Here is a 13,133-nt window from a genome sequence, read left to right on the forward strand (position 1 = left end):
TCGACGCCCTCCCGCAGTTTGCACCGAACGGTGAGAAGAACAGAGAAAGAAAAAACTTCTTTCAAATATATTTATTTTTTGCAAAGTATCTTTTTTCTCTCTTCCCGAACTGTTGTGCAATGACGTCATTTGCATCGATGCCGCTTTCCATGACAACGGGGCGCGAGCGGACCAATGGCGAGGCGCGCAGGCCGGCTGTCAATCAAACGCGGCGCCGCTCTGACGCAAGGGCCGGGGTGGGAGGGTGTGTGTGTTTGTGTATTTTTTTTTGGCGAGGCGGTGGGCGGAGTCTCGGCGCGAGCTGGTGCGGGAGGGAGGGGGAGGGCGACAGTGGGAGCGAGGGGCAGCGATTGACAGCCGCGGCCACCAATCGCCAGGCACGGCGGCGCGACGGCGCGCGGGACGCGGCCAATGGGCGGCGGGCGGTGGGGAAGGCGACGCTTTCGGTCCACGGGCTGAGAGAGGCAGCTGGGGGGCGTGGCCTCGGCTCAGTGCCCGCCCACGTGGGGGGCTCAGGCAGCGGCGGCGCTCGGACCGAGCTGATCCCACGTGTGACGAGCTCATTCTCGGCTGCGAGTCGACTCTCTGAGCGGGGCTGATCTCTCTATTTTTTTGTGGGGGGAGCTCCGCGCGTGTGTCTATGTGTGTTTGTCCTTTTTAGTTGCTAGATCATGGAGGCAGACGGCAGCCAAGCCACCTCTGGCAGTCCCAGCGACTCGCAACATGACCCAGGGTATGTTCTGACCTGACTTTTATTTTTGGTTTTGTTTCTGTCTCTCTCTCTCGCTCTCTTCCTCCTCTCTGGAGACTCTTTCCCCTGCACCTAGTTTTATTTTAAACTGCACTCTGTAGAATGGGCAGGCCCCTTTCTTCCACCTCTCTCCCTCCCTCCCTCCTCCTCCTTCCTCCTCCTTCCTCCTACCTTTCCCTCCCTCCCTCCCTCTCTCTCTCTCTCTCTCTCTCTCTTCCTTTTTAGCTCTAAGTTACACGTCAAAATGGCCGATCTGACATCTGTGCTCACTTCTACTGTGTTTCCCCCCAGTAAAATGTTTATCGGCGGCCTCAGCTGGCAGACATCACCAGGTAAGCGAGCCCGGGCAAAGTATTTCTCAATTTATTTCTAGCGCTTTTTAAAATATAAATAACCTTGCAATGGAGGGGAGGGGAGGGGGTGGGGAGGAGAGGTGGGGTGGGTGATGAAGGAATGGGAGGAGAGGAGGTGTGAGGAATTGAGCGATCGCTCTTTAGTTCCAGTTTTACAAGGTTGTTTTTGATTGCGGCCGGGTTATTGTGATGGTAACATCATGGAGTTCCTTTGGTCCTCTAGACGACCCCTACGTTCAATTATTGTCTCTTAAGTGCATCTGAAATCTCCCACTGCCAACCTAGTAACCGGCTTTCCCCCTTGTATTTTGTCTCTCTCTTCCTTTCTTTTCAAATTTATATTTTTACAGACAGCCTTAGGGACTATTTCAGTAAATTTGGCGAAATCAGAGAGTGTATGGTAATGCGAGATCCGACCACGAAACGATCCAGGTAAGATCGCGAATTTTACTTTATTTTTTTTTGTTGTTGTGGGGAAAGAATTCACGGATTTAAAACAAGTTTGATATTGATTACATCCTGAAGACCGAAAGTGCGTCCGCTTATAATTGTGGCTCCGTTTCCAACCTGAGAGTCTTTGAGCAATGAGCTTATTTTTTGACATTGTCCTGATGTTTGGAGGTGATACTTTGTGTATATCAGCTTCGCATTTTTTTCGCTACATTTGTAGCCCGTTCTCTCTCTCTCCCTCTCTCTCCCGCTTTTCCACGCTTCGTTCCTCGAAGCGATATTTTGATACTTGTATTTTTTTAACCCCTCTTCCTGTTGCACGTTTAGAGACTCATCGTGTTCTTGTTTCTTTGTGTCATTTTCAGAGGCTTCGGTTTCGTTACGTTTGCCGATTCTGCAAGTGTAGATAAAGTCTTAGCTCAGCCCCATCACGAACTAGATTCAAAGACGGTATGTTTGTGTGTTTCTGTCTCAATTTCCTTGAGTGTAAAATTGTAATGAGCTGTTCCCCCCACCCTCTCTCTTAAGGTCATTTATGCCCGGTGTGTCTTTTGTTACTGGAAATCAAAAATATCTTCCAATATTAGGTTCAAATGTGAAAATGTACATTGCTACATCTTGAGTTAGTGTTGCCCCCTCTTTAAGAAGGAAGATACGTTTGATGTCCTGCCCAGCCTTTCGGAACATCTTAACTGTCACCCCTCATGTCAGCTACATAAATTGACAATCAAACCACCCAGTGGTCGATTAAATTGCCTGTTAAATGGAGGTCTTGCAATTAAATTCTAATCGCTTTCCAAAGCGGTACGATCAAGATGAGACGCAAATGGCAGACGGTAAGGGGTTGATTCTGCACCGAAGACAGACAGATTCCTCCCCCCCCCCCCCCCCCCTTTCAAGAGATGCGGCTCTCCAACTTGGAGCAAGCAGAAAGTTTACTGACACCCCGAGCTGAGCCTGACTGAATCGCATGAATGAGTTGCTTGTTGACCATGCTTTGTTCTTGTGTCTCAGCATTTGTTTAGTGGCGTTCTATACCCTTTCGACTTTGTTTTAAGATTCAGGGCGGGAAACCGATCTGTTGGGGTAATCACCTCGAAAGGAGAGCCTGTTGTTTACAGTTACATTAACGTTTTATTTAGGTAATGACAATCTCCAGAAATAGTTGTTTTTTTTCTGTCTAGTGCCTTCTAGAAGACTAGTTAGTTTAAAATATTCTTCCTGCGTAGTTAGAGCTAACTAATCGTAGTTTCAAAAATAACTAGTTCATAAATTTGCAACGTAATGATTTAGACAGTGCTAATTTCTGTAGTTTAAAAGGCAAATGACACAGAAGGCTAGTCATGAGTAGATTATCCATTTCTAGTTTTAGCACATTTTCCCAGTCCCTCTTTTCCCCCTCCATCCTTCCTGTGTGTGCGCGCAATGAAACAAAATTATTCAGGGTGCGAAATTGGTTTCTCAGGCAACTTCTGCTGACAGTGGTTGAGATAATTAAAATTCCCACTATTTTAAATTCTGTTTGGTGGACTGGATTAGGTGCCCTCGAACCACACTAGGTATCGGACTGCACGAAGGAGATTGAGTGTTTAGAAACACCTGGGTGTTGAGAACATTGCAAACATGTTTGAGTTTAGTACATAGTTCTCACTGGAAAATCGCTCCTACTTAAAGGAGCTGTGGTACTGACCTGTTTTAAACACTAGAAGGTGCACACTGTGTGTGTGTGTGTCTGTATGTGTACAGTTTTTATTAATTTCTTTAAAAGTCTTTAAAATGTCAGTGGTTTCTTCTCTTCTACTTTTTGGCCTCTCTGCTTAGACTGCCCCAGTAGGCGGGCTGAATATTCTGAGCCGCCACTGTTCCCTTTGGAGTTGGGTGCTCATAAGATCTCTTTGTGATTGTAATATAGTATGTTGGAACTAGTGTCTATTGAGGAAGTAATATTGTTCCTACAGCATATCTAGTTTGCTTCTGATGTGATGGTTATCTTTTGGATTAATTTATTCTACTGAAAATGACCACAAGACATAGGAGCAGAATTAGGCCATTCGGCCCATCAGGTCTGCTACCCATGGCTGATTTATTTATTGAGATTCGGTACAGAATGGGCACCTCGAGCTGCATGATCCAGCAACACTTGATTTAACCATAGCCTAATCAGGGGACAATTTATAATGACCAATTATGCTACCAACTGGTACATCCTTGTACTGTGGGAGGAAACCCATACAATCACAGGAAGAACGTACAAACTTACAGGCAGTGACGGGAATTGGACCCGTGTCGTTGGTACTGTAAAGTGTTGTGCTGACAACTATGCTACTGTGCTGCCCCACATTATCCCTCTCAACTCCATTCTCCTATCTTCCCCCCCCCCCATAACCGTTGATGCCCCGACTAACCAGGAACCTATCAACCTCTGCTTTTAAATTTACCCAGTGACTTGGCCTCCACAGCCGTCTATGCCTATAAGTTCCACAACTTCACCGCCCTCTGGCTAAAGAAATTCCCCTTCTCTGTCCGGACGGGATATCCTTGTTTTCTGAGGCTGTACACTCTAGTTCTAGATTATCTCACTATAGGAAACATCCTCTCTATGTCCACTCTGTCCAGGCCCTTCGATATTTGATAGGAGTCATAGGTTAGGTATTCCATGGTGCTGGTCCTGCATCGTACTTACTGTGGGGTTGAGGGGATTGTGGAATTGCCATGCATTTTGGTTATTGCCTAGACTCTAGAGAGTCAGGTTATGGTGATGCTTTCCGTCAGATCCTATATAGGAGAATAGTTTGGTGTGGTTTATGGGGAGAGGTTGTGAAACTTGTGTTTGAAGCTGAACACATATGTATCCTGTGTAGATTCACAGGCTGGTGCCGGGTTTTTCCAAGTTTATTCCCATGCAAGTGATTAGGGCAGGGACCGGTCTGGATCATATGCTTTGCTGGTTACGGTTTCATGCTCTGATGTTGTTGTAAGAATGAGATTTTTGCAGGTGGAATTTTACACCTATAAAGACACTTCCAGCAGAGATGATTTACCAGCACGTGCCTGGATTGGAGAGCGTGTCTTGTGCATAAAGATTGAGCGAGCTTGGGCTTTTCTGTCTGGAGCATAGCAGGATAAGAGGTGTGCAAGATGATAGTAGATGTGGATCAACTGGACAGCCAGGGACTTTTTTTCCAAGGTTGAAAATGGCTAATACAAAGGGGGCATCATTTTAAGGTAATTTGAGGAAAGTACAGGGAGGTAAGTAACTTTCAGAGTGGTGAGTGCATGAACCACACTCCCAAAGGTGGGTGATAAAGGCAGATACTTAACGATCTCTAAGATAGACACACAGATGATTGAAACATAGAGGGCTAATTTGGAGGAAAGGATTAGGTTGATTTTATAAGTTGATCTTATATTGTGGGCCAAAGGATCTGCACTGTGCTATAGTGTTCTATGTTTTGTGTAATAATGCACAGGTAATCTGTACAAACGACCTCCTGACTTTATTTCAATTTCTGTAGAAAGATTTTAATGACGAACAGAGGCCTCTTTTTGGGGGGGGTTTGTATTGATTAGTTTCCTAAAAGTGGTAAAGAAGGGCATGTGGCAAGCTTGCCTTCATACGTCAGGGCATAGAGTAGAAGGTTTGTGATGTGACGCTGCAGCTCTACAGAACATTGGTTAAAACTGCATTTGGAGCAGTTCCGGCTGGAACATCGTAGGAAGTTGTGGTTGTCCTTGGGAGAGTGCAGATGAGTTTCACCAAGACTTTGCCTGGATCTGAGGTCTGTGTCTATGGGGAGAGATCGGATTGGCAGGGCCTTGTGAAGGGTCTCAGACTGAAACGTTGCCTCTTCATTCTTATCTACATAGATGCTGCCTGATCCACTGTGTTTTACTGTGGGTTTCCAGCATCTGCAGAATCTCTTGTAACTAGATATACAGTTTGTTTCCCTGGAGGCAAGGGGGACTAAGAGGTGACCTGAGAGAGGTGTATAAGATTTTAAGTGGCAAAAATAGCACAAGTCAGAAATCTTTTTCCTGTGGTGTGGGTATCAAACAGGGTGGTGGGGTGGAGATAATGTCTCTACCAAAGAAGGTGTAAGACGCTCCTTCCCTCTGCTGGCCTGCAGGTCATCCTTGGGCAAGGTGTAGCACCTGCTTAGCCCCCCCAATCAGGGTCAAGGGAGCAGGTGGATGGTCATATGAGCAGCCGGTGCATATCGCAAGACTAGATTATGCGACCACTGACACCAGGCAGACGATCTCTGAAGACTATTAATAATGGCCAGGCTCACCTGTCTTGTAAAGACACTGCCCAGAAGAAGGCAATGGCAAACCACTTCAGTAGAAAAAAATTGCCAAGAATGATCGTGGTCAAGACTTTGATTGTCTACGTCATATGACTTGGCATATTAACAATACGAGTGAAGGGGTATTGAAAACAAAAGCGCATAGAGAAGACAGATTTGTGAGAAATTTGAAGGGAAAAGTTTTTTTTCCCCCTGCACAGAAGTTAATATCCGGAACTCACTACCAGAGGAGATATTTGTTGGGAGTCAGCTACAGTCATGACATTTAAGCAACAGTTAGACAGGTATTTAAATAGACAGGGCACAGAAGAATACAGATTGAGTCTGTGTGAATTGGATTTTTGCAGAAGGGCAAAAAACTTGGCATGGACGTGGTTGGCTGATGCCCTCTAGAGCTATGGGAGGGATGTGGGGGGCTGTGTTTGATTCTCTTTCAGACCACTTGGTAGATGGCAATCCATGCCAGGGTTAATCGATTCTGCCCTGTTGGAGCTGTTGAGCTGGAATTTAGTTCTGTCAGGGCACTAGAGGAATCTTAATGCTTCCTCCCTGTCTCTTCCACCTCCCCCCCCCCCCCCCCCCATTGTTCTTGCCCTGACACTGATTTATTAAGTAATTAACTTGCAGCAAACCGGGCAAAGTTGATGAGATTGTGAGGAGAATTTGGGGGGGGGGGGGGGGAAATTGAATCTTACAGGATTAATATGAACAAGTAGTTGATGGACCTGCTGGGTCGAAGGACCTGTTCTCGTGCTGTTTTCTAATTCTAAATGATGTTCCTACTAAGGTCCTCTCCCTTGTGAATTTGTTGTTTTGTTTTTGAAGCATTGTCCCCTTTATGTCAGCAGCTGGTTCCCGATATTTAGAGCATAATTTAGAATGGGGTTGATAGGTCAGCCTTTATGGAATGGTGGAGCAGACTCCATGTGCCGAATGGCCTAATTATGTTATTGCTATGAACATAGAACACTACAGCACAGTAAAGGCCCATCTCTCTCTTCCCCCCCCCCCCCCACAATGTTGTGCCAACCTTTTAACTTCTCCAGATCAATCTAATCTTTCTATCCCACATATCCCAAGATTTCTCTTTCATCTGTGTGTCTATCTAAACATCTCTTAAATGTCCCTAATATATCTGCCTGGCAGGCGTTTCACTCCCTCACCACTCTGTGTAACACTAAATGAATGAAAGAAACCTGGACTTCCAATCACCTTAAAATTATGTCCCTGGATTTAGCCACTTCAGCCCTCAAAATAAAGTTCTCTGGCTATCCATTTGATCTATGTTTCTTATATTAAAAAAATTGTGCTTTACCTGCTGATCTGCAGCAGTGCACAGTTGAATCTAATAATGTGCACATTAGAGCATTGTCTCCCAACCAATTCTTACCTCCACCCCAGCATATTTCCCCCCCACTCTCCCCATTTTCCAGTGTGAAATTACAGTCTGCATTCATTAACCAGCGAAAATCTGCAGATGCTGGAAATCCGAGCAACACACACACAAAATGCTGGAGGACTCAGCAGACCAGGCAGCGTCTATGGAAAAGAGTAAACAGTTGACGTTTTGAGGAGCGGGAGGTCTCGGCCCGAAATGTTGACTGTACCCTTTTCCGTAGTTGCTGCCTGGCTTGCAGAGTTACTCCAGCGTTTTCTGTGTGTTGCTTTCATTGACCCCTCTGAGATATTGAAACTGATTTATATTTTTTTAAAAATTGGATTGCGACTTAATTTTTTGTCATACAGTGCGGAGTAGACCCTTCCCGGCTCTTCAAGGGCAGCAATCCCCCAGTTTAATCCTCATCTAAGCACTGGACAGCTTATACTGACCAATTAACCTACCAACTGGTGTGGACTGTGGGAGGAAACCTGAGCGCCCGGAGAAAACCCACGCAGTCACGGGCAGTGATGAGAATTGAACCCATGTGGCCTGCACCGTAAAGCGTTGTGCTAACTGCTGTGCCCCCTGCAGTTAATATCTTTCTAACCGTAACTCTACATCCTGTATTCTGACCCAGTGTGCAATTTGAAGGACCAGGCATCCAAGAGGGTTGGTAGGGTAGTTTGTTTTGTGGCATTTCTGCTGGCCCTATGCCTGTATGTACAGAACACCGAGCCACAAGGCTCGGAAGTTCCCAGTCTGCGTGGTGAATTTCTTGTGCTCTTGGAGTGGCGGTTCAGTGGGAAACTTGCCAGGGTCCTGGTGTCATTTCTGCCAACTGCCTCTGCTGGAAGTGAATTTCTATGGTTGCCAGCAGAGACAGGCTCAAGCGCAGTTATGACTTTCCATGGATGAATAGCCGGGGAGTGTTTGTGTGGGAGTTAATACCTTGTTAGTTTAACTTTTGAAGGGTGACTGGACCCGGAGTGTCCTAGTGTCCCATTAAGACTCAGTGAGTTTCAGACAGGTGTGGGACAAGATGTTCAGATGGGAACTTTTTCACTGGAAGTTAGTTATGCATGATTTGGAAGTGAGAGAGTGCCAGTGCTAATACAGCTTCTGTTTAAGAGTTATTCTGGTGAAAATACACACAAGATTCTGCAGATGCTGGAAATCCAGAGTTACACACACATCTAGCGTAGTGGTTAGCACAACTCTTTGCAGTACCGGTCACCTGGGTTCAATTACCACCGCTGCTTGTAAGGAGTTTTCACGTTCCACTCCTCACCGTGTGGGTTTTCCCTGGGTGTTCCGGTTTCCTCCCACAGTCCACAGGTGGGGGTTTGCGACCAGCATGTGGTTAAGGAAGAGAGTTTCAAAGCTGGGGGAGAAAAAGTCAAAACAAATCATGAGTCAGTTGTCATCAAGTATTAAACAGATTCTGCAGATGCTGGAAATCCAAAGACCCACCACTTGGTAGGTTAATTGGTCATTGTAACTTGTCCCATGATTAGACTAGGGTTAAACCAGGGTGGGGAGGTGGGGGAAGGTTGCTGGGCAGCACAGCTTGAAGGGCTGTACCTCAATGAATAAAAATGCAGGAGGACTCAGCAGGTCGGGCAGCATCAATGGGGTGGGTGCGTCACTCGGGTATTACAGTGTAGATGGAATGAATTGGGAAGAGCTATGTGCTTTCTGTGCAAGAAAACAGGGAGACTACCCAGATGCACGTTGACAGTAAATGTGGTTGTGGATTATGCCGGTGGGGGTTTGCAACCAGCATGTGGTTAAGGAAGAGGTATTCAAAGTTGGAAATAAAAACATCAAATGAATCATGAGTCAGTTATTATCAAGTATTAAACAGATTCTGCAGATACTGGAAGTCCAGAGTAATGCGCACAAAATAATGGAGGAACTCAGCAGGTCAGACAGCGTCTATCTGAAGGAATTAAAAGTTGACTTTTCAGGCCGAGACCTTACATTAGGATTGTTGAAGGGTCTTGGCCAGACACATTGACCCTATTTCTTTCCATTTTGCGTATTGCTCTCTTGCAGGGGAGTTGCCAAGTCTGTCTTAATTCCACAAGCAATGACTTAATTAGCTTGTAAAGTTCAGAATGCATAACCCAACAGGAAAGAGAAGGTTTGAACTTCCTTGATCTGCAATTACCATTGAGTTAAACAACCGGCCACTAAATAGCATCAGGGCTTAAATAATCTCAGCCATGGTCTTTTAAAAGGAAAAGCAGCGTGGGAAGTGAGCAGTAACTGGTTCTCTGTGAAGGTTGGGCCTTGCCTTAGAGGCCTGTTCTGTGTTCATTGCCTGAGAAACCCGTGTTAGTATGAAATGGCCTGAAGCACAGATGCTGCCAATGGTTTCCTCACTGTTCTCTGATTTGCTTCAACAGATTGACCCAAAGGTTGCATTTCCTCGAAGAACACAACCCAAGGTAGGTTGAAGGTTCATTGCTTTCAGTCTCTTTCCTGGTTCTGCCTTTCTTCCAGGGCACAGTGATGTTTTGGCAATGCTCTGTTGGAGTGAGTTAGTTTCCTGAGTTGGTGATGAATTCTTTTAATGATTGTGCCCACTCTGAGGTCCTGAGGTGCTATGTTTGTTTGTGTTTTTATTTTATTCTGATTTGCAGCCTTGTCCTGTGGCTTCTCAGCCGTTAACAAGCTAAATGAGGTTGTTTTACTTGCTGTCGTGATTTACTATGCAACGACTTTGAGGCTTCTGATCTTGTTGATGTATGATGACAAGAGATGGATTAATGCTCTGTGTTTAGGCTCAATTAGCGGGGAAAAGGTTGGGGCTGGGGGGTGTTGGCAAGAGTTGGTGCGGAGACCCTGCTAACAAGAGGTGCATTGCCTACTGAACCATGGCTGTCCTGTGAGGATGGGGCCTGAACTTTCTGGTTCCCTTTGACCTCTTGGATTGAGAGGGTCAACATGTGGAGTTGCTTAATGTTTGGTGCTTGGCTGACAGGATGTGAATGGGTCGGGGGAAGATTATGCAAATATTCTCTGAGTCCGATTGCATTAACTATCAGTGACTTTGAAATAATTGGAGTGTTCATGCAAGGGTGTGTTTCCATTGTTCTTTTTTTATCATAAAAACAATCATCTTCTGGCTATTGTTGAGTAGAGGCAGAGTTTGGTTTACACTTTGTTACTACAGTATATATGCAAAGCATTGTGATGCAGTATAATGACATGTAGTGCCCACCATTTAACTTGGCATCTGCACAGTGTTGGGTTTGGGGGAGCAATTACACTTGTTGTATCTATACCGCCCAGAATGGGGAGTCTCTGACTTATTTTACAAGTGATCGTCTTTAATAACCAGCAGCGATACCACCATTTCACAAAGCAGGAAGCCGCAAGGGGCTACTCTGCATTTTTTAAAAGAGTAGGATAATTTTTGAGTGTGCAATTTGCTCACTAACCTTTTAATGAGGGGAGTACCCCCCACCCCTTCAAACATATTCCTGGGAATCACTTCTTTTTGTTTAATGGGACTTTTACACACCAGTAACCGCCCATTGAACATAATGCGATGGTAATGGAAAAAAAAACTCACTCAATAGCCCTTGTGTGAATAGCACTGAAATGATGTTAATGTGAGAACTGTTTGATCTGCGATGCTGTGTTCTGCACACTGAGCTCTGTACGATGTGTAATACAACTGGCTGTGTACGAGGAACTGTATATAAAATTGTACTTGGCTTTGTAGTGGCAGCTGAGCAAAGTTGGGTGCATGTAGCAGCAATTAAGTGCTTGAGATGGGAGCATAGATCAGTACATCATAGTACAGGCCCTTTAGTCCACAATGTTGTACTGATCCTTTAACTGACTCCAGGCTCAATCTTATCCTTCCCTTCCATGTAGCCCTCCATTTTCCTTTCATTTATGTGCCCATCTATGAGTTTCTTAATGTATTTGCCTTTACCACCACCTCTGGCAGTACCTGCCACGGTCCTGCTGCTCTCTCTGTTTTTAAAATAAAAACACACACAAACTACCTCTGAAGTTCCATAAGGCACAATGAGGTCATTCAGCCCATCAAGTCTGTTCTGTTTTATATCAAGGCTGATTTATTATCCCTCCCCGTAAACTTTGACACCCTTACTAATCAAGAACCTATCAATCTCTTTCTTATATAAACCCTGTGATGGCTCCACAGCCGTTTGTGACATATTTCAGCTGCCTCCCCCCACTGCCCATACTTTCCTCCAATCATCTCGTCTCCACCCTGGTGAAAAGGTGCTGACTAGAAGGAAAGGCTTTGCCAACCTTCTGTGGCGGATTGTTTGGCTGCCCATTTAATTTCTCTGGTTCAGCTAGTTTATCGGGTTTCTATAAACCAGCATTGTGCTTTAACCCTTGGGATGCTTCATTGTGGGAACGCAGTGTTCACCAGCGGGCAATGAAAGGCCAAGCAGAATGAGTAACCACAGGAAGTGACTCCATGGGTTGTGACTGCGTCTGCTGGGAAGTTTTCTCTGGTGAGGACTTGTGTTAAAATTTATAAGGAAGAGTTTCAACACCACCGGAGTTTGGTTGCTTTCCTAGTCTCTACGATCACGTGTCATTGTTGGGCAAGATGCTTTCTCTCTGGAGATGCGAGACTGCAGGAGCTGGAATCAGGAGCAGCACACGGGATGCTGGAGGGACTCGGCAGATCAGACGGAAAACGGGCAGTCGATGTTTCGGGTTGAGACCCTGTGTTGTTCACTAGATGCCAGCCCAGTGTCACCAGTGTAATGCTTCCTTATTGCATCCTTGGAGGTTGGGCTGCCTTAGAACTGGACAATGCCACTGAATTCTGTCATGTTGCTGGTGATCTTAATTGTGCCCAAACACTTCAACCGCCAGCCTTCTGAACCATCAGCATGGATAACTTCACTTACCCCAACATTGAACTGATCTCACCACTGGCAGACTTGCTTTCAAAGAATATATAACTTGTTCTCAATATTATTTATTTACCATTTATTAATTGCTTTTTAATATATTTGCACATTACTTGTTTGTCAGTCTTTGCTTGTAAGTAGTTTTTAATTCTATCTGTTGTATTTCTTTGTTCTCTTGTGAATGCCTGCAAGAGAATGAATCTCGGGGTATTTTCTGGTGGTATATAGGTACTTCAATAATACATTTTGTTTTAACTTTCACATCTCCTTGTGTGGTGGTAGTGGAGGGGTGAAACTCCCCAAGGCATGTCCCACTCGAGTTCCTCATTGTGCAGCAAGCAACCTGCGTGTGTGCACGTGCACGGTGAGATCCCACTGATATTCTGCCGTGGGACGATCAGGGCAGGCTGGAGTTCTTCCTGCCCATCGTCACTTCCACTTGTGAGGACACCCCTGTTGTGTTCACCTTGATTAAATAAATCACACCAAGTTGACACTTAAGGCCAAAACCCTGGTGAAGTTTCTGATGACGTACTTCAGCTCAAGATGTTGTCTGTTTGTCTCCCTTCGTGGATGCTGCCTGGCCTGCTGAGTTCCTCTGGTGTTTTGTGTGTTACTGTGTAGACTGGGCTGCTGGAAAGAGTTCCTGTGGTCTTGGGCATGGTGCCTCTTGCATTTCTTCTGGGTCGACAGAGCCTTGGTTTAATATTGCACCTGGCTCCTTGTTATTAAGGGCCTCAAAAGTTACAGGGAGAAGGCAGTAGAAGGGCGTTGAAAGGGAGAATAACTCAATTATGGAATGGCAGAGCAGACATGATGGGCTGAATGGCCTAATTATGTTTCTTTGTCTTATGGTCACTTTCAGTGCAACTTACATTAAAGAAAGCGACACAAGTGGGTCATTTGAGACTTTTCAATTGAAAGACTCTCAAATCCAAGAATAGACTTTCCGGGTTCTTCTCTCTTGAGTCAGAGGTT

The 13,133-nt window shown here is 45.3% G+C and overlaps 1 protein-coding gene across 11 annotated transcripts in view; it reads left to right on the forward strand.

Annotated features, from left to right (window-relative positions):
* Positions 1-480: 480 nt before the first annotated feature.
* Positions 481-13,133, forward strand: part of msi2b (musashi RNA-binding protein 2b) — a 642,445-nt gene continuing 629,792 nt past the window's right edge. For 4 of the 11 annotated variants that reach the window (XM_059973517.1, XM_059973521.1, XM_059973526.1 and 1 more), the window contains exons 1-5: positions 482-733; positions 1,043-1,083; positions 1,455-1,536; positions 1,920-2,004; positions 9,651-9,692. In XM_059973517.1, coding sequence (XP_059829500.1) covers positions 672-733; positions 1,043-1,083; positions 1,455-1,536; positions 1,920-2,004; positions 9,651-9,692 — 312 coding nt within the window. In that variant the 5' untranslated portion in view covers positions 482-671. Of the gene's footprint in view, positions 734-1,042; positions 1,084-1,454; positions 1,537-1,919; positions 2,005-9,650; positions 9,693-13,133 lie in introns of all 11 variants that reach the window. The other 7 variants (XM_059973524.1, XM_059973519.1, XM_059973523.1 and 4 more) reach the window with 4 other exon arrangements.

This window comes from Hypanus sabinus, chromosome 6, assembly GCF_030144855.1.
Source record: "Hypanus sabinus isolate sHypSab1 chromosome 6, sHypSab1.hap1, whole genome shotgun sequence".
Taxonomy (NCBI): domain Eukaryota; kingdom Metazoa; phylum Chordata; class Chondrichthyes; order Myliobatiformes; family Dasyatidae; genus Hypanus; species Hypanus sabinus.